We start from the raw sequence: 21,232 nt of genomic DNA, 5'->3' as shown, positions 1-21,232 counted from the left end.
AGTGGGCCTGGGTGGCCCACGTGTCCGACCCCGGCCTGGGTCCTACTCTCGCAGTCCAGGGGTTCAAGCCCCGCGTCAGGCTCTGTGCTGACAGCTCGGAGCCATGAACCTGCTTCAGGTTCTGTGTCTCCCTCGCTCTCTGCCCCTCCCCCGCTTGCACTCTGTCTCTCTCTGTCTCTCAAGAATAAATACACATTAAAAAAAACAAAAATTCCAAGTCCATCCCTCCAGTGGCTTCTCATCTCAGGGAGAAGAAAATCCAGACTTCAGGACGTGAGCCAGCCCCTGCCCCACCTTCTGACCTCCTTTTCCTCCACTGCCCCCCTCGATCACTTGGTCCTAACCACAGATCACACTGGCTCCCGTCCCAGAGCCGGTGGCCTTGCTGTCCTCTAAGCAAACAGATGTAGACCACGCGGTCGGGCAGCAAGCGCCGTGGCAGAAAACAAAGCGGAGAGTGATGGGGGCGCCTTTGGGGCTCGTGTGGTCGGGGGAGGCCTCTCTGAGGAGACGACATTTGAGCACAGGCTCGCGATGCGAAGGAGCGCATCGATTAGCTTTTGCTGCGGAACAAACCAACCGAGACTTAAGTGGCTTTCGCGCGACCCCTGTTTCTCCGTGAGGGGCTCATAATTCCGTGGCCTGGCTGGGCAGTCCTCCCGTGGGCTGGCTCGGCCGGCCTCTCCTGGGCCTGCTGGTCAGCCGGCAGGTGGGCCGGCGGCCGAATGGTCTAGGGCGTCTTCGCTCACACGTCCGGCAGCTGGGAGGCTGTTGGCCGGAGGGGCAGGGAGACTGGGTCGGCCCGGCTCCTCCACGCGGCAGGACGCCCAAGGGATAAGCCCCAGTGCACACGTGTGCTTTACGTGCCCCCGCTGGCCACGGCAGGTCACATGACCCAGACTCGAGCCGTGCAGAGAGAGACCCCCGCTTTCGCACGGGAGGAGCAGCCAAGTCTCATGGCAAAGGGTCTGTGGTCACGGTGCACGCCGTCGGTGCCGTGAGAAGCTAGGACGTGCCCGTTACCATGCAGGTCACACGGCTTTGCCGTCTGCCGCCAAGATGCCCCGGGGCTGCCTCGGCACCGTGGAGAGCAGACGGGATCTGAGGCGGAGTTGCAGCGCGTATGTTGGAAATGACAGGCGGGTAGGCGAGGGAGCGGGGCTCCGGGGAGACTGCGTGGCCTGGCCCCACTTCCCAGCGTGTCCTGCGGACTCCCCGGGCTTCCGCCTCCGCACCTGAGCTGAGCTGGACGGGACGTCCAGGCGGCCTTCCCCCAGCACCACAGCGTGGGCGTCCTGTCAAAGCTGCAGAAGAGTGTGAACCCTCTGAACGCGGCCTCCCCAGAAGGGCGCCCCACTCTAACGGGAGACCAGTTAGGAGAGAAAAGCTCCAGCCACCTACCTGTTGGGGCCTGACCTTGGTCAGGATTCGTTCGATTTGAGCTATTGGGGCAAACGGGTGACTCACCTGGGCCGTATTGCCCCAGGACCCCAGAAGGTCACGTCCAAAGGGGTCTCTGATGGAGCCCGGGTGAAGCAGGGGCGAAAGGATGGAGGTGTCATCATGGGTCATGGCTCACCCCGAGAGTTAACCCTCCGGCAGGGCAAACGGATGTTTACCAAACAGTCACAAGATCACAGTGGTGGCCAGGGCAGGGAAATGGAAATTCACAGTGACACGGCAGGCTGCGGATGGAGGTTTGACGGGGTCAGGCGGGCTTCTGAAGTGAGTCGGGATCTGAAGGATGCGCACCCGTTGACTAGGCTATGTGAGTTCCAGACAGCAATAGCAGCATGTGCAAAGGCCCCGTGACAGGAGACAGGAATGGAAATGTGAGTGACGGACAGTCTGGGTGGAGCCCAGCTCCCTGTCGTAAGAGGAGGTTAGACAAGTAGGTAGAAGCCAGATGGACGAGGCCTGTTGGCCAAGCATCACCCTAGCGGGAAGCCCCGATACGGTGTTAGGCAACGTGATGGATGAGTGGAGAAAGGATCCAGGGCTATGTGCAGGTTTACACGACACTGGTCCAGTCATCCTGCAGACGCTTCCAGAACATCAGCGGTGTCCCAGGCCTGAGGGTCACTAAGAGGAAAGGTGGAGAGCCCACCCTGAAGGCCCTTTCATCTGAGTCTGGGTTTTCAAGGCGGTAGAACACAGAGGCTGAAGGTCATCCCTTTTCCCGTCTCCGTCTGGGAGCCTCCTCCGGAATGTTTGGCGTTCATGGGCCGCCTTTCCTCCTGTTACAGGCCTTCAGCTGAACTTCACTGCCTCCTGGGGGGACCCGCACTACCTGGGGCTCACAGGCCTGGAAGTGGTGGGCAAGGACGGCCAGGCGCTGCCCATCAGCCTGCACCAGATCTCCGCCTCCCCCAGGGACCTGAACGACCTTCCTGAGTATGCCGATGACTCCCGGACCCTGGACAAGTAAGTTGTCCGTAAGAAGCCGCCTGCGGCAACTTCCAGAGCAATCCCCTCCGACCACGAGCAGTGGACCACTTTCGGCCCCCGAGAGGCGGGGTCGCTCACGCTCAGACGTGGAGCTGGTGCGGATCTGTTCTGTCTCTCAGACTCCAGATTCAGACATGAAATAGCGTTCCCTCTTCCACCTTCCTGCCACCCCGTGGGGTGTGGGTCTTCCCAGTTTATTTTACTGTATTTTTTGAGGTTTCCTTATTTATTTTGAGAGAGGGGGGGAGCGAGAAAGAGAGAATCCCGAGCAGGCTCTGTATCATCGGCGCAGAGCCCGATGCAGGGCTTGATCTTATGAACCATGATATCATGACCTGAGCCGAAATCAAGAGACGGGGAGTCGGGCGCTTAACTGACTGAGCCACCCAGCCGTCCCCACCCAGACTAGTTTTGAGTGGCACAGTCCTCTGAATGGAGGTCCCCGGGGAAACCAACATCCACGTGCTTAATTAACCACTAAGTTCCACCGTCTTCCACTGCCTCCGTGTCCTTATCAGTAGCATGAGGACAATAAATCCCATGGCCGGAGGGCGGGAAGGGGATGGCCACACCACACCCGCACCCCCTGTCTGGCCCAGAGGACTCCCCCCTGCTTTGTTAAGGGACCCCTTAACCGCGGCCCTCACACCTGCCGTCAGCACCTGCTCACGAACCACGCGGCACTCCGCATCTTGGCAGATCAGGCTCCCGCATGCTCAGGCTTGGAGCCCGCCAGCCCAGCTCCTGCTGCAAAATGATCAGCCCACGGCCGGCCCTGCTTGTCCATCCACACCCACCCGCCTACCACCCCCGCCTCAGTTTGTGTTACCCCAAACCCCAGGCCCGAGAGCACTTCATCTCTGAATACTTCGGCGTGTAGCTCTAACCAATAAGGACTTTAGGAAGAACATCATCTCACTACCACCATTCCACCCCCCAAAATTCAAATTAACACTGATTCCCTAAATGAGTAGGGTATCTAGCAAGTTCCTATTTCCCTTGACAGTCTCTTCACCTTCCCTTTTTAACAGTTTGTTTCTCGAATTGAGGTCCAGGTAAGGGTCCACACATTCTGATGGGTTGTTTTGAGATTCCCCATAAGTTCCATCCATCGTGATTGGTTGGTTTGGGATCCAGATAAAGTCCATGCATTGTGATTCTTTGTTATGTCACTTTTCTTCTTTTTAAATGTTGATTTATTTATTTATTTATTTATTTATTTATTTGAGAGAGAGAGAGAGAGAGACACAAAGCACGAGTTGGAGAAGGGCAGAGAGAGGGGGAGACACAGAATCTGAAGCAGGTTCCGGGTCTGAGCTGTCAGCACAGAGCCTGACTTGGGCTCAAACTCATGAACCACGAGACCATGACCTGAGCCAAAGTTGGACACAACCAACTGAGCCACCCAGGTGCCCCTGTTAAGTCTCTTAAGCCTCTTATAATCTCTAGGTTCCCTCCCATCTTTTTTTCACTTTTTCTTCGAAATTATCTGTTAAAGAAAGGGTTTTTTCCACCCCCCCCCCCCCCCCCCCGTAGTGTCAGGATTTTACTGGTTGTATCTCTATGGTGTTGTTTAACCTGTTCCTCAGGCCCCTGTATTTCCTGTAAATTGTTCATTAGATCTAGACGCCCGATCCGATGGAAGTTTGACCACCGGGGCAAGACGTGACCACGGGGGTGTCGATGTCACTGTGCATTCCCTTCAGGACATACAGAATGTCTGCTTGTCAGGGTTCTTGTGACGTTGGCGGTCAATGCTCAGTGGGCACACCCATTACTATATTAGGGGTTTGGGTGCAGGATGGTGGTCCACTGATCCTATCATTCTTTTTCTCATCAATAAAGAGAAATTTTTCTTCAATGATTTGGTTACTCTGAGGTACAAGTCAAATAGGAAAGGCAGTCTGAATGCTTGGTTCTTTCCCTTTCTTTTTCAGCTTTCAGAATAAAAAGGTGTTTCTCTCGCATACTAAAACATTTGTGTTTGGGGGCACCTAGGTGGCTCAGTTGGCTAAGCATCTGACTCTTGATCTCAGCTCAGGTCTTGATCTCAGGGTCGTGAGTTCAAGCCCCACATTGAGCTCCATGCTGGGTGTGAAGTCTACTTAAAAAAAAAAAAAAAACTTTGTGTCTGACGATCATAAATCATGAACTTACACAGACTGTGTTTGAAGGTTTTCAATTTATTACAGTTTTTATCTTATTGATGCTCTTAGATACTGAGAGCTCCTGGATCCTTTTTTTTTTTTTTAAGTTTTGTTAACATTTATTTCCTCTTGAGAGACAGAGCACAAGCAGGGAAGGGGCAGAGAGAGGGGGGTACACAGAATCCGAAGCAGGCTCCAGGCTCCCAGCTGTCAGCACAGAGCCCAACGCGGGGCTCGAACTCACAAGCCGCGAGATCATGACCTGAGCTGAAGTCGGATGCTCAACTGCCTGAGCCACCCAGGTGCCCCTGCATCCTTTTTTAAAAATAGGAGTCTGTGACAGCTTTCCTGCTTTCTGATGTGACAAGATATTCCAGGCTCCCCTTGTATATTTCTGGTCCCAGATGTGGAATTGACCATTTTCCCCAAGAAGTTCTGGTTCCTTCTATTGGGAAATGGTATTTAGAGACCATAATCTAGCCACGAGAGATGCTCATTGCTACTGGGTTTCTGTGGAACCAGTTTCTGTAGAAACCAGTTTCTAGGTTTTTCTGTGAACAGAGCTGGGAAGTATCATTTAGATATTCTTGAAGGGGTCTGTAGGGGCTTCCCTTCACTGTCAACTGTAAACCCTTCAACAACTCTCTCTACTTTCAGAATTAAGCAGCAGTTTTGCTATGGAGGCAGCCCCATCTCTAGGACAGAGAAGCAATTGCTTTTAGAAGGAAACAGAAGGTTCTCTGGTCAGCCTAATTCCGCAAACACCTCCATTTGAAATTGCTGAATTTCCTCAGTTTTAAGATGCCAGCAGCTGTAAGACATGCCATCCATCAATTTAATAACCGCCTTTTAGAGAAAAAAAGAAACATTACCTCCTTGGATGAACACTTAGATTGTAAGATTTATTCCAAATCCAGAACTTTAAAATGTAAAAGGAAAACATAAAGTTTTATTTTAAAATCTAGGAATGTCTCCCAGGGCAGCAGCCTCGAAGTCACCAGGAATATAAGAGGGAGAGGAGAGAGGGTTCCCCGAGAAGCTGAGAGTTGGGCCCCCGTTCCTGGGGCCAGGCCACTCAGTGGCAATGCCAGACACAGGCCGGAGCCACAGGATGACGGCCTGGGGTCTGGGCTGCGGTGTGCTGGGCAGCCCAGGGCAGTCAGTGGCGGGATGGTCTCTGGGACAAACACAGGCAAAGTTGAGAACGATGAGGCAGGATGTTCTGAGCAGGAAAACGAGAAACCGGCTGGGATGGGAGTACAATCCGGGCAAGGTAACCAGTTGATTCAGAATAGTGGCCAAGAAGCACATAAAGGCTCCAGGGGCTCCCTCCTAAGGCCACAGGTCGGCCCCTTCTTGTGCTTTTCCCTCACCGAGAGCTGCCAAGTTCACCCTGGTGCCTTAGTACGTCTCTCCCCAGCCCAAGAAAGAACGAATCAAATTATTTCAAAATGTGCCATAGAGCCACCACAGCATTTCGCAAAAAGTTTGGAAAACAGACAAAGGCATCCACCTCCCATCCCCCTGACACAAATGTGTGCTTCACTTCTGCATCATCTCTCCTGGTCCCCGTCCCCATTGTGCAGCATTAAAATCGGTGCCCGTGGCCACCTCTTCCGCGTCACTGCATCATCCTCACGATGATCGTTTCAACAAGTGTACAGATTTCCGTGACTCTTTGTGTTTTGAGACCTCTTAGGGTTTTTGTGGTCGTTGTTTTTTTTTTTTTTGTGGTGGTGTGGGGTTTTTTGTGGTTTGTAAATAAACAACACTATGATGAATATCTTCGTGCAGATAGCCCTTCAGGCAGGTTGAACAAAATTTCCTCAGAGGAGAACAGTTCCAGAAATGGAACCCCTGAGTTAAAGGGTCCAGAGAGATGATACATTCTCCCCTTTTATTTTAAACCTTGGTGGCAGGGCTCCTGAGCGGCTCAGTCAGTGAAGCGTCCGACTTTGACTCAGGTCCTGATCTCGTGGTTTGTGGGTTCAAGCCCCGCGTCGGGCTCTGTGCGGACAGCTCAGAGCCTGGAGCCTGCTTTGGATTCTGTGTCCCTTGCTCTCTCTCTCTCTCTCTCCCCCTCCTCCCCCACCTGACTCTCAAAAATAAATAAACGTTAAAAAAGATTAAAAAGAAAAAAACCTTGATGACTGGTTCGCCCCACCTTTAACAGCACAGACTTGTCCCTGTGCACAGCCAGGCTGGTGCAGTGGGTGCGGGGGGGGGGGGGGCGGGGGGGGCGGGGGGGGGACATGTAGACCCCCGCTCTGATTTCTCCCAGAAGACACGGCCAAGCCCCACCTCACCGCTCCCCCCACTATTTGCAGGTTAATCGATGGAGCCAACATCACGATGGAGGGTGAGCATATGTGGCTGATCCCTTTCTCACCGGGCCTGGACCACGTGGTCACGATCCGCTTCGACAGAGCCGAAAGCATCGCAGGCCTGCGCTTCTGGAACTACAATAAATCTCCCGAGGACACCTATCGCGGGGTAAGCTGGGGAATAGCAGCCGCGCTCAGTCCACTGTCAGGGAAACGGCGCCTTGATGAATGGCTGGTGTGGCTGCCAGAGAGGAGCATAAATCTTCCAGAACTTTCCAAATGGAGCTGGGGGCGGGGGGGTTATAGCCAGGGAGAGAACACACTGCCATTGGCTGCTTCTGCAAAGAGCAAATATGGGCTAAAGAGGCCAGGGCAGACTCAGGACACTTTGTTTCTTCTGGGGGCTCGGGGGTTCCCAGCAGGCCCAGGCCCCAACCGTAATGGTAGACTGAGGCCTGCCGGTTCATTGAGGGTTGGGGGCCGGGCCCTGAGCTGAGGGTTTTGTACCCGTTCATTTCATGGGGCCCTCACCCCAGCCTCTGGGAGGCCGGTGTCAGTACCCCCCATCTTCCAGGGTATTAGACTGAGGTTCAAGACGGTGCATTCACTCATCCAGGGTCACACAGCTGGAGCCCCCAGTCCACGTCTGCTGGGCGTGGGGCTCACACTCCGGTTCCACACCGGGTTCTCCTGCTGGGTGTGAAAAAGCAGGGGCCTCTGCTGCAGTGTGGGCTTTTCTGTCCTCCTGTGACTATGGACTGTGACACGTTTGTCCCCTCCCACTGCAACACAGAGCTGATGGTGAGAAGGCCACCGAAAATACAGCAACGCAGTCAGGGCCCAAAAGTCACAAGCCCCCGGTCTGAAACCCAGCTCTGACCCTAACCAGCTGTGTGATCTTTGCAAGTGGCCTGCTTTCCCTGGGCCTCAGTTTCCCCATGTATAAAGTGAGGAGGCGGATGCTACCTGCCTTGGGAGAGTACCCATCATCCTCTGCCACACGAAGCTTGACCACGCCAGGCCTCGGCCTCGGGTCCCGTGAGCCCCACGTGTGGCACCCCACCATGCACCTGCCACGGAGTTACTTCCGCGGGCCCCTGGGGCAGAACCGTGGGGGGTCGCCACGGTGGAGTCAGCAGCCCTCAGGCACTCGCCTTCTGGAGCAGCGCGCAGCTCACAAAGCCTCCCAGGCCACGCTGGCGGCTCCCTGAGCACGCGCTCAGCTTCAGCAGGTTTAAAAAGTCAGCTATATGGGCGTTAAAAAAACATTCTTCTGGCTCAACTCGTGCCTCTGGGCCTTTACGTTCCCTCGAGTGAATCAGTCTGTCCTGTCGAGCCTCCATTACCCGGATTTGCCACCTGGAAATGCTGGGCCCAGAGCCCCTGCTTCCCAGGCCTGGCCGTGGCCACCGGCCTCATTGCCGGTGACCAGTGGCCACCATGGACTGGAGAGAGGGGCACAATCTGTAAGGGTAGATCCCAGAGGGCAGTGTGATGGCAACCGTGCCCTCCCCAGGAAGATGCCTCGGCCGCCGGTGTCCCCCAAGGCCCTCTGGGCGCTCCGTTTACGGGCCCCTGGCACGTGGTTAGAACCAGGCCTTGCACGCTGGGGATGGGGCTTAAGGTCCCTGCAGTGTGTCCTCAGGCGAATTGCTTAGCCTCTCTGAACTAATTTCCTTGGCTGTAAGACGGAGGTGATAGAAGTCCCATCCAATGGAATAAACAGAGGCCTGGGGAAGTCAGGGACACCTCCTAGTGGAGGTGGTGGCCCTGGAGGAGGGACAGGGCCTTCCTGGGCCTCTGCTCTGTCACCAGCCTCCTGCCAGCTCCAAGCCCAGCTGAAGAAGGAACCCCTCTTTGGAGGCGAGCCAGCAGAACCCCGGGAGTCATGCCGGTCATTCTGGTCTAGGTCCACGTCCCTGGACCAGTCGTGTGACCAGCAGGTTACAGTACATCCGGGTCCGGCCCTGGGCCAGGGTCTGAATCAGCCGGGAGCAAGACCAAGTGGGGAGTTGCAGTCACAGTCTAGGGTCCCCATATCCAGCCATACCTGAAGCCATTTACCCTACACTCTTCCTGCTTACGTGCCCTGTGACCGGCTGCCATGAGGGGGCTCCTCTCATGGAGCACAGCCCCTCTGCGTCCCCTGGAGGTGAGAATCTACCCATTTGGTCTGCAGTTGGGCCCACGTGCCTCACCAGGACGACGCAAGCGGGCCTGATTCCAAAATGTGTGGTCGACTACCCCTCTCTGCTCACCCAGCACCCCCCTGCCCAAGGGGAGCAGACCCGAGCCACCTCAGACCCTGCCCTTCAGGCTTGGAGATTCACTGGTAGATCCTGGCCACCTGGCTGGTGAAATCCGTCCTAGAACGGGGGACACGTTGGCCCAAATGCACCCCATTCGGCAAGCTGGTAAGCGCCCACTTACGCACCAGGCCCTGAAGCAGGTATAGGGGCCTCGCCAGAGTCTCTGCCGCGGAGGGAGACCCAGAAGCCGCTCAGGACGCTGTTAGGGAGTACGCGTCCTAAAAGGATGAGCTAAGGGGGCGCCTGGGGGGCTCAGTCGGTTGAGCTAAGGGGGCGCCTGGGGGGCTCAGTTGGTTGAGCTAAGGAGGCGCCTGGGGGGCTCAGTCGGTTAAGCGTCCGACTTCAGCTCAGGCCATGATCTCTTGGTTTGTGAGTTCAAGCCCCACATCAGGCTTGCTGCTGTCAGCACAGAGCCTGCTTCAGATCCTCTGTCCCTACCCCCACCCCTGCCCCTCCCCTGCTCACACTCTCTTTCTCTCTCAAAATAATAAATAAACATCACATTAAAAAAAAAAAAAAAAGAGAGAACGAGCTAAGGGCCATGAGAAGGAAGATCAGGAAGGGGCTCGCTCTGTCCTGGGGACAGCGTAGGAGAAGCGGTGGTCTGTGAGGCGGGGCTTGAAGAAGGATCAGGGTAGGCCAACATCTACCAAGTACATCACTTTTTCCCGGCACTGCATTCTGCGTATTTTACCAAGTTCACTCATTATCGAGCCCACTTAACAGAGGAGGCAGTTGAGGCATAGGGAGGTTAAGTCACTCGCACAGGTGCTAACGGCGGATGTCGGGGCACCTGAGTGCCCTTGACCACCGTGCTGCTCTGCAGCGGGTGAGATGGGTGGAGACCCGGGCCGGGTCAGGCGCCACCCCAACTTGTGGGCCACCATCATCCCCTGCCGTCTGCCCAGTGCCCAGCACAGCACCTGGCACAGAGTGGGGGTGGCACCAGAAAGTGGCCCGGCCCGGTGCTTCTGGCCTGAGAGGGAGGCCAGGCCGGGCTGTTTGTCCGGCGTGGGGGCTCCGTGAAGGCCGTCTGTCACACACACGGCACACGAGCACGCGGCTTTCTTTTGTTTGCTAGGCCAAAATCGTCCACACCTCCCTGGACGGCCTGTGCATCTCCCCTCCAGAGGGCTTCCTCATCCGGAAGGGGCCGGGCAACTGCCACTTTGATTTTGCTCAAGAAATTCTCTTTGTGGACCACCTCCAGGCTCGACAGCTGCCCCAGCCGGCCCAGAGGTGAGTGGGGGAAGGCCCGGGAGTGTCCCCTCCCTGTCCTCAGGGCTGCCGGCTCCCCGCATCGCTCTGAAGTTTATACCTAAAGGTTTTGAAACGATGATCAAACGCGTTGCTTTTCAACTTGGCGGTTTTCTAAAGCTCAGCCGAGCCTCTCCGGAAGCCTGTGGGATGTACCCACCTTGTCTAGGGATGTTTGGGTTTCTCACAGTCTGGAGTGCTGGAGATTTTAAATGCTTCGTTGCACTTCCTGCTGGGAAAAGAGGTTCCAGCCTGCCTCCGTTCCAGAAATGCCCGCCGGCCAATTTGGGGAAGGGCCTTCTCTCTCTCTCGATTGTTTCTCAGTTCCCAGTTTAGAAAGATTCAAAGAGAAAATGAGAGCCTAACATTTTGTGGGTTCGCTGGTATTTCTTGGCCCCGGTCTCAGCTGCATTAAGTCCGTAACAATTTGTAAATGCCGCGTTCAGTTAACTCATTTAAACCCCCTGATGTCCAAATGCCAGAGGCCATGCTCACAAAACAAAATGAGTTTCCCTCCGCTGTGGCTGGGATCACTTGTTGGGCCGGTCATTGGGAACAGCCACTTAATTATAACATTGCCCTTGAAATTGAAGAAAACCAGCAAGCCTGGAGGGTACTGGCTGTGGACCGGGAGAAACGCCCCAGCCCCTTCCAGGTGCCGGCTCTGTTCTGATGCTTTGTATTCATCCTTCCACCCACCCTTTGAGGTAGGGATTATCATGCCCATTTTACAGATGTGGGAACTCAGGCCCCTGCTATCGAAGCCACTTGCTCAGGATCACAAAGCCAAAGCCTTCAGGGTACGCCCCACCTTCCGCAGGCCTCCTCTCCCTGCCTGCCTCCCATCCCGCCCCACAACGCAGCCTCCTTGTTGCTCTCCCGCCGCAGGACCTTTGCCCTGGCTGCCTCTCTGCTTGCAGGGTTCACTTCTGACTCTGTGCGGCTGCCTCCTTCTTGGCTCAGGCGTCGGGTCCCTGACCACCCCCTAGGGTAGCCCGTCCCGGCCGGGCACTCCACCCCACCCTGGGTCTGGCCCAGCTGTCAGCACAGTGTGGACTCGCCTTGTTCATGAACAGGCAGTGAGGCGGGGCTTGAAGAAGGATCAGGGCAGGCCGACACCTACTGAGTACATCCCTGAGCTGGGTGGTTAAGTGTGGACTCCGGAACCGGCCAACCTCAGGTCACATCCCAGTTCGGCCGCCTGCCAGCTGTGTGGCCCTGAGCAAGTGACTTCACTTCTCCGTGTGCCGGTTTCCTCACCCGCACCCCAGGGCTATAAGCGTACCCACCTCCTGGGGCTGTCCTGGGGAAGGAAGTGTCCATGCAGTCGCCTGGGAGGTGACTGAGTCTCCCGGAGTAGGACAGGACTCCACGTGGGCACACGCTACATCGGGGAACCCTCTCCGGCCACAGGGTCTTCAAAGTCTGTCACCTGGGGAGTAAGTGGCCAGCGATCAGGGTAGTTGCAATCTCCTGCTTCCTGGTGCCGTTTTGTGGGTTTTTTTCAGGCTCAACACGCAAAGCCAGGAGCAGGCAAGCATGGACTACGAGGCGCCCCTGATGCCCTGCGGCTGTATCCTGCCACCTGTCTGCGTGTCCCAAGCCCTCAGGGGCCCTGTCCGGAACCCCAGGAGAGGGCTCGGCCCCTCTGGCAGCGTTGGGGTTCCCGGCAGGCCGCAGCCCAGGAGCTGGAGCCCCACGCAGGGAAACCCGGGGGGCCGTGGGAGGGTTGGCGGGTCCGCGGGCTCACTGGGTGCTGCCGGGGCGGGGGCAGCCACCCGAGTTCCAGATGCCGCGCCCTGGCCGGCTGATGTTTCAGGAAGCAGCACCCAGGACTCCAGCGGGGCGGGGCCAGAGAAGCTGGAACTTTCCGCGGGGCCTGAACTGGAGGCTGTCCTCGGACCCAGGCAGGGAGGAGGTAAAGATAGAAGTAAGGAGAGCTCAAAGTCGCCGGGCCCTTTCCTCGGCCTGACACTGTTCACACTGGGCTGCCTGTGTTAACTCAGGCCTCACCCCAGCCCCGGGCGGTGGAACTGCTAACACCCCCCATTTCACAGATGAGAAAACTGAGGCCCAGAGAGGCTAAGTAGCTTGCCCAAGGCCACATAGCTGGGAAGGAGTAAGACAGGTTAGTGAATGTGAGCAGCCTGGCTCTCTCACCGGTCCGTTCTTCCGGAAGGTCTGCCTGTGGCTATGATATTGCCCGGAAGCCGCCACTCTGGTTTCCTGCCCTGTCTGCCCCTGGAATGCTGGGAGCAGGCTGGGGACAGGGCTGAGGACGGGCTTGGTGCCCCCATTGTGCGACTCAGTCAGCAATGGCGGGTCGGTCACCCTGCCACGGTCCATCCCTCCTGGTGCTCATGTATCCCCCCCACCCCCACCCCCTGCACACTTGAAGTGGACGGAGGAGAGAACAGGTGCTTCGTTCTTTGTCATTTTACAACCAGGGAAATTGAGGCACAAGACAGTTTGACTCCCGGTCACTTTGTTCGGCATGACCACACGATGAGTTTCTGGTGCAAATGGTCCTCTGTCCTGCCAGCTCCCTCCCTCCTGTCCTCCTGTCTCCTGGGACGTGGAGGGAAGTTTTTAATTCTTGAAACACATGCATACGCAGCTTCATTAAAGAAAATTTAATGCCACACATATTTGGGTAGGTTTCAGTCTCCGTGCGAGAAAAAAATGATTCCCCCCCGCCCTTCACCTGCATAAGCCCCCAAAAAGTCTATCCCAATATGATCTTTGCCATTGTCTTGCTTTGTTCTCAGAAAATTAAGCCTATTTTTCCTTAATAATGTGCCACAGTCATTTTTCAGTTCCAGCTCCTGACCAGCTGGGGTGACCCCTATTACATCGGTCTTACGGGCCTGGAGCTGTATGATGAGCGGGGAGAAAAAATCCCTCTGTCGGAAAACAGTATCCTTTCTAGGCAGAAGGGGGACCCCACCCTGACCAAAGGGAACGTGGGAGGGTCGGGGGCAGGAGAGGAGACGTCCCTGCAAGAACCAGACCCCGGGACTGAAAATGCCAGGGGACTCTGCTGAGGGTCAGAGGCTGACTCTTGGGAGTCCCAAGGTAACAGGAGTCCCACAAACAGAGAGTCCTGTCGCCCGGGGATTCGGGCGACGGTACCAACTGCACCCCCTCCTGGAGATCCGCAGGTACTTTGGAGTTCTAAAGGCTCTGGCAAGGCCTGCAGGGAGCAGCCTGTGGCCCTGTGTTCAGCCCAGTGAATTCATTGACCATGGTCCTCTTTGTTCAGGGAACGCCCGCACCAGAGCCTGCAAACTATTAGCCCACTGAGTTTTTAAATATTTTAGATTCGTTGCTAGTGTTTTGGGAAGATCAGGGCGTTTCACAGGAACACCTCACTCTTCAGCAGCTCTTGAAAAAATTAGCAATGTTTGAGGCCACAGTCATGCACCACAATGATGGCCGGACCTCAGTATCCACTGCCCTTTCCCCCAAGCATGTCCTTATTGTTTCCTGCCAGGTCCCCCAGACAAATTGCTAATGTTTACTGAGGGCTCATTCGGTGAGGGCTTGTCCCGTGGTACCCGATTTGCCCTCACGACGGTCTCGTGAAGTGAGTGCTGTTAGCCCCATTGTACCAATGAAGACCTGAGACACAGAGAGGTTAAGTAACTTGCCCAAGGTCACACAGCATAGGAGTGAGGACCTGGGAGTCCGGCTCCAGAAACCATGCTCTGACCACTAAGCTGTCATGTGTCTCTTTGACATCACCTGCCTGACCCCTCTGGGCCTTTGCCCTGTGATCCCTGGCGCACCACAGGGACCGGCCAGAGCCGCTCCAACCCCAAAGCCTGCCTTGCACCTATGTGGGATTCCCTGGGTTCCAGTTGGATCCTTTTCTGATCCAACTTTTCTGCCCTTCCCCTGGTGACACCATCCTCCCCACCTGACAAATGATTGTTGGTGGTTTTGATTGTTGTTAGTGAGTCCTTGGATATGTAAGGCTGTGTTGATTTTACTGGGCACGCTCACATCCAGTGTCCTCTGAGAGCCTCACATCAATTCTGGGATGTGGAGGTTTTTAATTTTTTTTTTTAACGTTTACTTATTTTTGAGAGAGAGAGCGAGAGAGTGCGAGCGGGGCAGGGTCAGAGAGAGAGGGAGACAGAATCCAAAGCAGGCTCCAGCCTCTGAGCTGTCGGCACAGAGCCCGACGCGGGGCTCGAACCCACGAACCGTGAGATCATGACCTGAGCCGAAGTCGAACCGACTGACCACCCAGGCGCCCCGGACGTGGAGGTTTTTATACCCATTTTACAGATGAGGAAACAGGCCCCAAGGTGCTCTGTGACTTTCCCAAGACCCCAGGTCAGAATGCAGAGCCAGCACCGGACCTGGTTTGTCCAGATCCGCGCTAATGTCAGGGAGTTGAGTGGCCATAGCTGGGCCCGGCTCCCCCCCGCTGTGTCCAGTCTCAGGCTGGTCCTCACATGCCGAGGCCGTGTCCCCTTGGAAAGGAACACCTTAGCAGTTTGTCCTCCACTCTCCAAAGCGTCAGCCACAAATTCTGTTCCTGCCGCCAGCAGTCCGGTGAGACTGCTCTTTCCCCGCCATCCGTCTGCACGGCTCCTCCCCTTTCCTTGAAACTGGTCACCTCCTCCCCACACACCCACCCCCGTTGGCCTCTGTGCTCATTTTCCCTGGCATGTCTAATTTGGCTGTCGCTCTTCCGGCTGCCCAGAGCAGCGGACGGCCATTCTGCCCGCCAGCCCCAGCGTCCCCTGGGCCACGCCATCAGCGTGACGAGGCCAGCGGCCGCCAGGGTGGCACGCAGCTGCCAGCACACTGCTTTGGGTTATGGCAGCTTAGAGGCTCCCCAGATATCGCCGCCTTCCCCGACAGCGTGAACTCCCTGGAGGGCGTGTGCGGGGACGTCCGGACGCCCGACAAGCTCATCGACCAAGTGAACGACACCTGCGATGGCAGGCACATGTGGCTGGCTCCCATCCTGCCGGGACTGGTGGGTTTGCGGGGACTCCCCGCCCCGGGGTGGGCAGGGCGACTTTGTGTCCTTGGCCTCGGTGACGCGTCTTTGTTCCAGGCGAGTGAATCTCCAACGAACCAAAATGCCCGAGGGCCGTCAGGAAGGCTCACGTCTAGCTAACTAACACTCTGACGGGCACTCTTCGGGGCAAGTTCTTTCTCGGCGCTCTTGGGGTGGTTGTGACAAGAGGCCGCCCACATGGGACTCTGGAGGGCCCGTGCAGCAGCCCCCTCTGCCCTCCCAGCCCCATCCTCTGGCCTCATTCCCTGTGTCTGCTCCGCCTTGAGAGCACCGGGCACCGGACCCCGACCTCTGGCCCCAGATCTGCCTGCCAGCTCTTCAGCGGACTCAGTTTTGCAGACCTCAGACCCTCTCACTGGTCCTGCTGGTCACTGGGGGTCTTGGGGGGTGGCCTTCACCCACCCGGCTAGAGAGAGAGGAGACAGGCCGGCCGGGCAGGTCGTTCTAGCCCCGCGCCACCCTCTTGCCCGAGTATGTGAGTGCCGCAGGCCCTGGGGCACGCCTGTGACGGCGGAAGTGTCCCCTTCCCCTCCGTGTGACTGGGCAGGACGACCGGGAGGTACATTTGGCCCTCAGAGCACAGAGACGGCATCAGCAGCTCTGTTGGGGAGCTCTTCCAACAGTGTCCCCCGTGAGCCCCGAGCATCCGTCCCCCCTGAGCGGAGGCCAGCCCCACCGCTGCAGCGGAGAAACACGGAGGTCTCTCAGCCCTGAGACCCGGGCCCCGCCCGCCCACGGCCATCTGGTGTTTGGCCAGCGCGTGTTTTCCCGTCGTCTTTCACTTGGCTTTTGGTGTGAGGTCGTCTGCCCAGCTGTCACGCTCCCAGCTGGACTCGAACGTTTGTTGTTGTTGTTGTTGTTGTTGTTGTTGTTGTTGTTGAGAGAGTACAAGCTGGGGAGGGGCCGAGAGAGAGGGGAACAGAGGATCTGAAGCGAGCTCGGTGCTGAGGGCAGAGACCGACTCGGGGCTTGAACTCACGAGCCCGGAGATCAAGCCCTGAGTCGAAGCCGGACACTCAACCGACTGAACCACCCAGGTGCCCTTGGACTCCAATATTCGTATCTGCTTGAGCCCCTTGGGCAACTGAGTTTGAGGACCTTTATTATTTCCGCGGTGCAGTCAGAAGGCTGCCCCTGCCCCAGCAGTACCCTGACCCGCCCCCCTGCACTCCCGACATCCTCTGAGACATTCTGAGGATGGCCGGAGGCCGAGCCCCAGGGCCTGGGGCAAAACGGAGCCTGCAGCCTGCAGCCCGGGGCCAGCACTGACTGCTTTTTGCTTTATTCTGTCGTGCGAGGGGCCCCCTGATATTGGAGAGTCTTTGTGGGGGCAGCGGGGGTGGCGGGGGCGGGCGGGGGTGGGGGAAGCTGAAGGTCTGACCTTAGTAGCTGATTCTGCCACTGATCCCGACACCCCTCCACCACCCCTGCGCCAGGCAGAGATTCAAAGACCCATGCTGGATATTATCCCACACTGCTTTCAGGGCCTGCGCCGTGCTGCTCATTTGTGGTTGGGGGAAAGGACAGATCGGGGTCAAGGCTGTGCTGATCGCCGGAGACAGTGCTCCTTGACCTGGGGCCCGCCCCTTTGGCCCGTGAAGCGTCTGGCCTGACCTGGGGGAGAGGGAAGGGCGCACCCAATTCTCCGTGGGTATTTAGATGAGGGCCACGCCAGGCCCGAGAAAACAGGCCCTCCCGGAGCCAGCTCAGCGGTTTGTTGCAAACGCAGCCACACGTGACCGGACTCGAGATGGGCTTCCAGGAGACAGAAGGCAGCGGGAGCCCCACGCACCGCGGCCCCAGCAGCCCAGGCGCTGCCTCCCGCGCCCGCCCGGCTCACCCCTGCCCGCGTCTGGCGCCCCCCCGCCCCGCCCCGCGCCTCTGTTTCCAAACATGCCCATTTTAATGAGTTCTTGCCTCTGACAGGTGAACCGGGTCTATGTGATTTTCGATCTGCCTACCACCGTGTCAATGATCAAACTGTGGAATTATGCAAAAACGCCCCATCGAGGGGTGAAGGAGTTTGGCGTAAGTACTTATTAGCTGGGTTTTTTGAGATAATTATGCTGGTTGGTAATTAGGCTGCCGGCAATTACCATTCGTCGCCGCCGTTTGATTTACTCCTCTCCGTCGCTACCTTGGACACCACTGCCTGGTCCTCAGATGCAGGGAAATTCGCCGTCCCATCGTGAATTCAAAACCCGCCTCGAGTGATTTGAATCATCACCCTGAAAAAAAAACAAACCGAAAGTGGCTTTTCTTTCATCTTGTCTTTTCCAGTCATATTGGTTTAGGGAGTTCTTCGCGCGGGGAGGCAACTCTGGGGCCGGGAGAGCCGGGGCCTCGGGGGCCAGAGGCCCAGATTTGCCTCCCGGCTCGGCCACGTGGGCTAAAGGTATTTGAAGCCTCCCCGTCCCCGTCTGGCCGAGGGTTGCAAAGATCTGACACCATAACGCGGGCCGGGCTAGCGGGCGAGGCTCGGAGCAGTGACCTGCTTTGCCCGAGGCCGGGGGTAGGGGGGTGGGGGGAAGGGTCCCTATCCCCCCCCACCCCACCCCGGCCACACGGTGCAGCGCCTCCTCTGTCTGTCCAGCTCCTGGTGGACGACTTGCTTGTGTACAACGGGATCCTGGCCATGGTGGGCCACCTGGTGGGGGGCATCCTGCCCACGTGCGAGCCCACGCTGCCCTACCACACCATCCTCTTCACCGAGGACGCAGACGTGTGCCGCCAGGAGAAACGCACCGCCATCAGGTGCGCCCCAGGCCCGCCCCACGGCCTCCCCCGCCGGCCCTAACGGGGACAGACGGCAGGGGTCGAACCTTCCTTCCTCTCCCTCCCCCCAGCAATCAGGTGGAGGATCAGGACGTCCAGATGATGAACGAAAACCAAATCATTACCAACTCGAAAAGGAAGCAGAGCGCGGTTGACCCAGGTCAGTGTCGCCTCTCGGCCCAGAGCGTAGCCCTCGGGAGTTAAGGCTGAACGGTCGGGAGCCAGCAGCCCCTGCCCGCCCCTCGGACCCCTCTGCTCCGCCCAGGAGCCCGCCTGGCGGCTGAGCTGGGGCTGTGGGGGCAGAACCCCAGGGGCAACGTGCTTCCCACGTCCCACAGGCGCCTGTGACCCGGTGTGGCTTCCTGGGAGGCAGGCCCTTGGGACGCAGAGGGAAAAGGCCCCGAAGGGCAGACGTGCTGTATGGAGGCGGCTGGGAAACCAGTGGGGGATGCAGGGGGCGAGGGCTTCCCAGAGGAGGTGCTGTTTGAGCTGCACCCTAAGAGATACGGGGAGCTGGCCAGGCAGAGGGAACAGCGTGGCAAAGGCCCGGAGGCGAGGCAGCAGAGTCGCTGCAGGGGAGGGGATGGGTCGGCGTGCGGGCGATGGGCTCCGGGGCTGCAGGCGGTGGCCTGGCCAGGCCACCAGGACGGTCCGGACTTCACCCCTAGGGCGTGGGGCCGCCCTCGGTGACTGAGGCTGGGTAACGTCCACCCCTCTGTACTCTCCCCGACAGCACTGCGCCCCAAAACCTGCATAAGCGAGAAGGAGACAGTGCGACGGTGGCGGTGCTGACTGGCGGAGGAGGGAGAGCCGGGCCTCCCGACCGGAGCCGGGCTCTGTCACCGGCCCCGCCCAGCACCCGTGTCGCCCGCCCCCAGACCTCAGCCTCGGCAGCCTGGACTCCGGGGGCTGGAAGAAGGAGTCCCGTCGCGAAAGAGGACTTGGAAAGAGGACTCGCGTGGCACGGCCTTCCTCCGCCTTGTGGCTCGGGGGCTCCCTCCCAGGACACCCAGCTCGGTGCCCTCCCGCAGGACCCAGCAAAGCAGGGCCACACGCACTCACGCCTGTCCCTGCTCAGGCCCAGATGGTGGGGTGGCCGGGGAGGACTTGCTCCCAGCACAGAGTGTGGCTGTCCCGGGCCCGGGGTCAGGCCTCAGACCCCAACAGCAAGGGGAGGGGTGCCAGCAGCTCCCCGCCCCCACGTCCCTCCCTCATCCGGGGGCCGGTGCAGCTGGCTGAGAAGGTGGGGCAGTTCCCTGGTCCCCCGAAGGTCTAGCCAGGGCCGCTGCACCCCCCTCACTCATCCCAGGCAAGGAGGACAGATCCCCGGGGACGTGTGTGTCTCATTGGGAAGAGGAAGGGGGCCGTGCCCACCCGCCATGCTGCCAGGCCCACGTGGGACCCGCGGGTGGACAGCTTCACGCCCCAGAAGGCTCCGGACGCAGGGCAGGCCGAGGACCAGGGCCACAACCCCACCCTCGCGCCCCAGAGCCCACCTCCCCTTCCCCTTGAACTCTGTCTGGAGGAGGGCGGCCGCATCCCTGCGGTCTCGCCACGGGCTTCTCTCACTCGCCTCCCCCCGTCTCGCCCGTGCCGGGCGCCCTTGCCTGCGGGCAGCGAGGTGTCTGGTGCCCCCACCCCTTCCCCCCCTCCCAGCAGCTTCCCCGCGAGTTGGAAATGTGCCTTGCACCCCCAGCCGAGTGGAGCTCAGAACGCATCTATTTCCATCTATGTAACAAGCCCGGATCAGGGACCTAATTGGTTTCCCAGTGGTGGGTAATTTCTCGTTCCAAATATTAATCCGTTGTTTTCCTGGCGCCCAGCCCGGCCCCGCCGCAGCGCTGTACTCGAAGTACGTTCCTATGCAACCGAGAGCCCGGCAGATACTTTATGAGCTTTGCAGCTTCCGCGGAGCAGCTATGCAAATGCGCTTTTCATTTGGAGCAGGGGGCCGATGCGAAGACGAGGAATTGTTTCCCCTGCTCACCTCCCAGATGGGGCGGGTGCCCCCAAGGCCTGTGGGCTCCCAGGAGAGCCGAGGCTTGGGGGGAGTCGGGGGCTGATCAGGCCGGCGCTTAGGGACCAAAACGGGTGCCACGACTTTAAAGGCTGTCACGGCTTCCCGTCCCCACCTGAGGCTGGGGCCCGGGTCAGACTGTCGGGGAGATTGCTCGAGCAGCGCACACGCTCCCAGAATCTCCACTGATGTTTATAATAATTGTATGCACCGTGCAATTTAGGAGGGGGAAAAAAAAAAGCTGTACAGGCATTAACTCTAAAATAAATTTCTATTTTTTTCTCTTGCAAAATCAATAAAAGATGTTATTAAGAATCTGGTCTGACGTGCTGGGTTTGGGGTCGGACGGAGGGAGCCTGTGCCGCCTCCAGGAACTGAGGCTGGCTGAGTGGCACGGGGCAAGTCCCCTCTCTGAGCCCCCCCCCCCCCCGCCCCCCGCCGCTGTCTCCACCTGCAAATGGGGGCATGATCCTGGGTAGACGATAGAAGCCCACACGTATGTAGTGGTTGTTTTGTGTCCGGCGCTCATTTAATCCACATAACAACCCCACGGGGTAGGCGCTATTATGATCCTCCTTTCACAGATGAGAGAATTGAGGCACAGAGCGGTTGAGCGGCTTGCCCAAGATACACAGCTTTGGAAGCCATCAGCGCGCAAATCCTGGGACAGCCCCAGGAGAGCTGAGGCGGGGTGAAATCCCCGGGTCGGTGGCCCTGCAGTTTCCCCGAGGCTTATGTGGATCCTTGAGCCAAGCCCCCCCACCCCCCCACGCCAGACTCCTGGGCCGCCTCCTGTGGTTTCCCGCTCCCCTGCTTCCCTCAGAGGTGAGCCTTGGTTGGGGGCTCTTGGCATCTGGAGAAAGCCGCCCTCGGCGGGGGGGGGGGGGGGGGGGGGGGGGGGGGAAGAAGGCTCATTT

The 21,232-nt window shown here is 58.1% G+C and overlaps 1 protein-coding gene across 3 annotated transcripts in view; it reads left to right on the top strand.

Annotated features, from left to right (window-relative positions):
* The window catches only part of KATNIP (katanin interacting protein), a 192,178-nt gene extending 171,903 nt beyond the window's left edge, over positions 1 to 20,275 (top strand). For all 3 annotated transcript variants that reach the window (XM_078440439.2, XM_078440440.2, XM_078440441.2), the window contains 10 exons: positions 2,247 to 2,424; positions 6,923 to 7,088; positions 10,310 to 10,467; positions 11,994 to 12,058; positions 13,291 to 13,401; positions 15,339 to 15,478; positions 17,450 to 17,551; positions 18,117 to 18,277; positions 18,370 to 18,458; positions 19,032 to 20,275. In XM_078440439.2, coding sequence (XP_078296565.2) covers positions 2,247 to 2,424; positions 6,923 to 7,088; positions 10,310 to 10,467; positions 11,994 to 12,058; positions 13,291 to 13,401; positions 15,339 to 15,478; positions 17,450 to 17,551; positions 18,117 to 18,277; positions 18,370 to 18,458; positions 19,032 to 19,090 — 1,229 coding nt within the window. In that variant the 3' untranslated portion in view covers positions 19,091 to 20,275. The remainder of the gene's footprint in view (positions 1 to 2,246; positions 2,425 to 6,922; positions 7,089 to 10,309; positions 10,468 to 11,993; positions 12,059 to 13,290; positions 13,402 to 15,338; positions 15,479 to 17,449; positions 17,552 to 18,116; positions 18,278 to 18,369; positions 18,459 to 19,031) is intronic.
* Positions 20,276 to 21,232: the final 957 nt, after the last annotated feature.

The sequence above is a fragment of the Panthera onca genome, chromosome E3 (genome assembly GCF_046562875.1).
Source record: "Panthera onca isolate mPanOnc1 chromosome E3, mPanOnc1 haplotype 2, whole genome shotgun sequence".
NCBI lineage: Eukaryota > Metazoa > Chordata > Mammalia > Carnivora > Felidae > Panthera > Panthera onca.
Note: the sequence above shows the minus strand (reverse complement) of the source record. Positions and strands in the feature narration are given on the sequence as shown.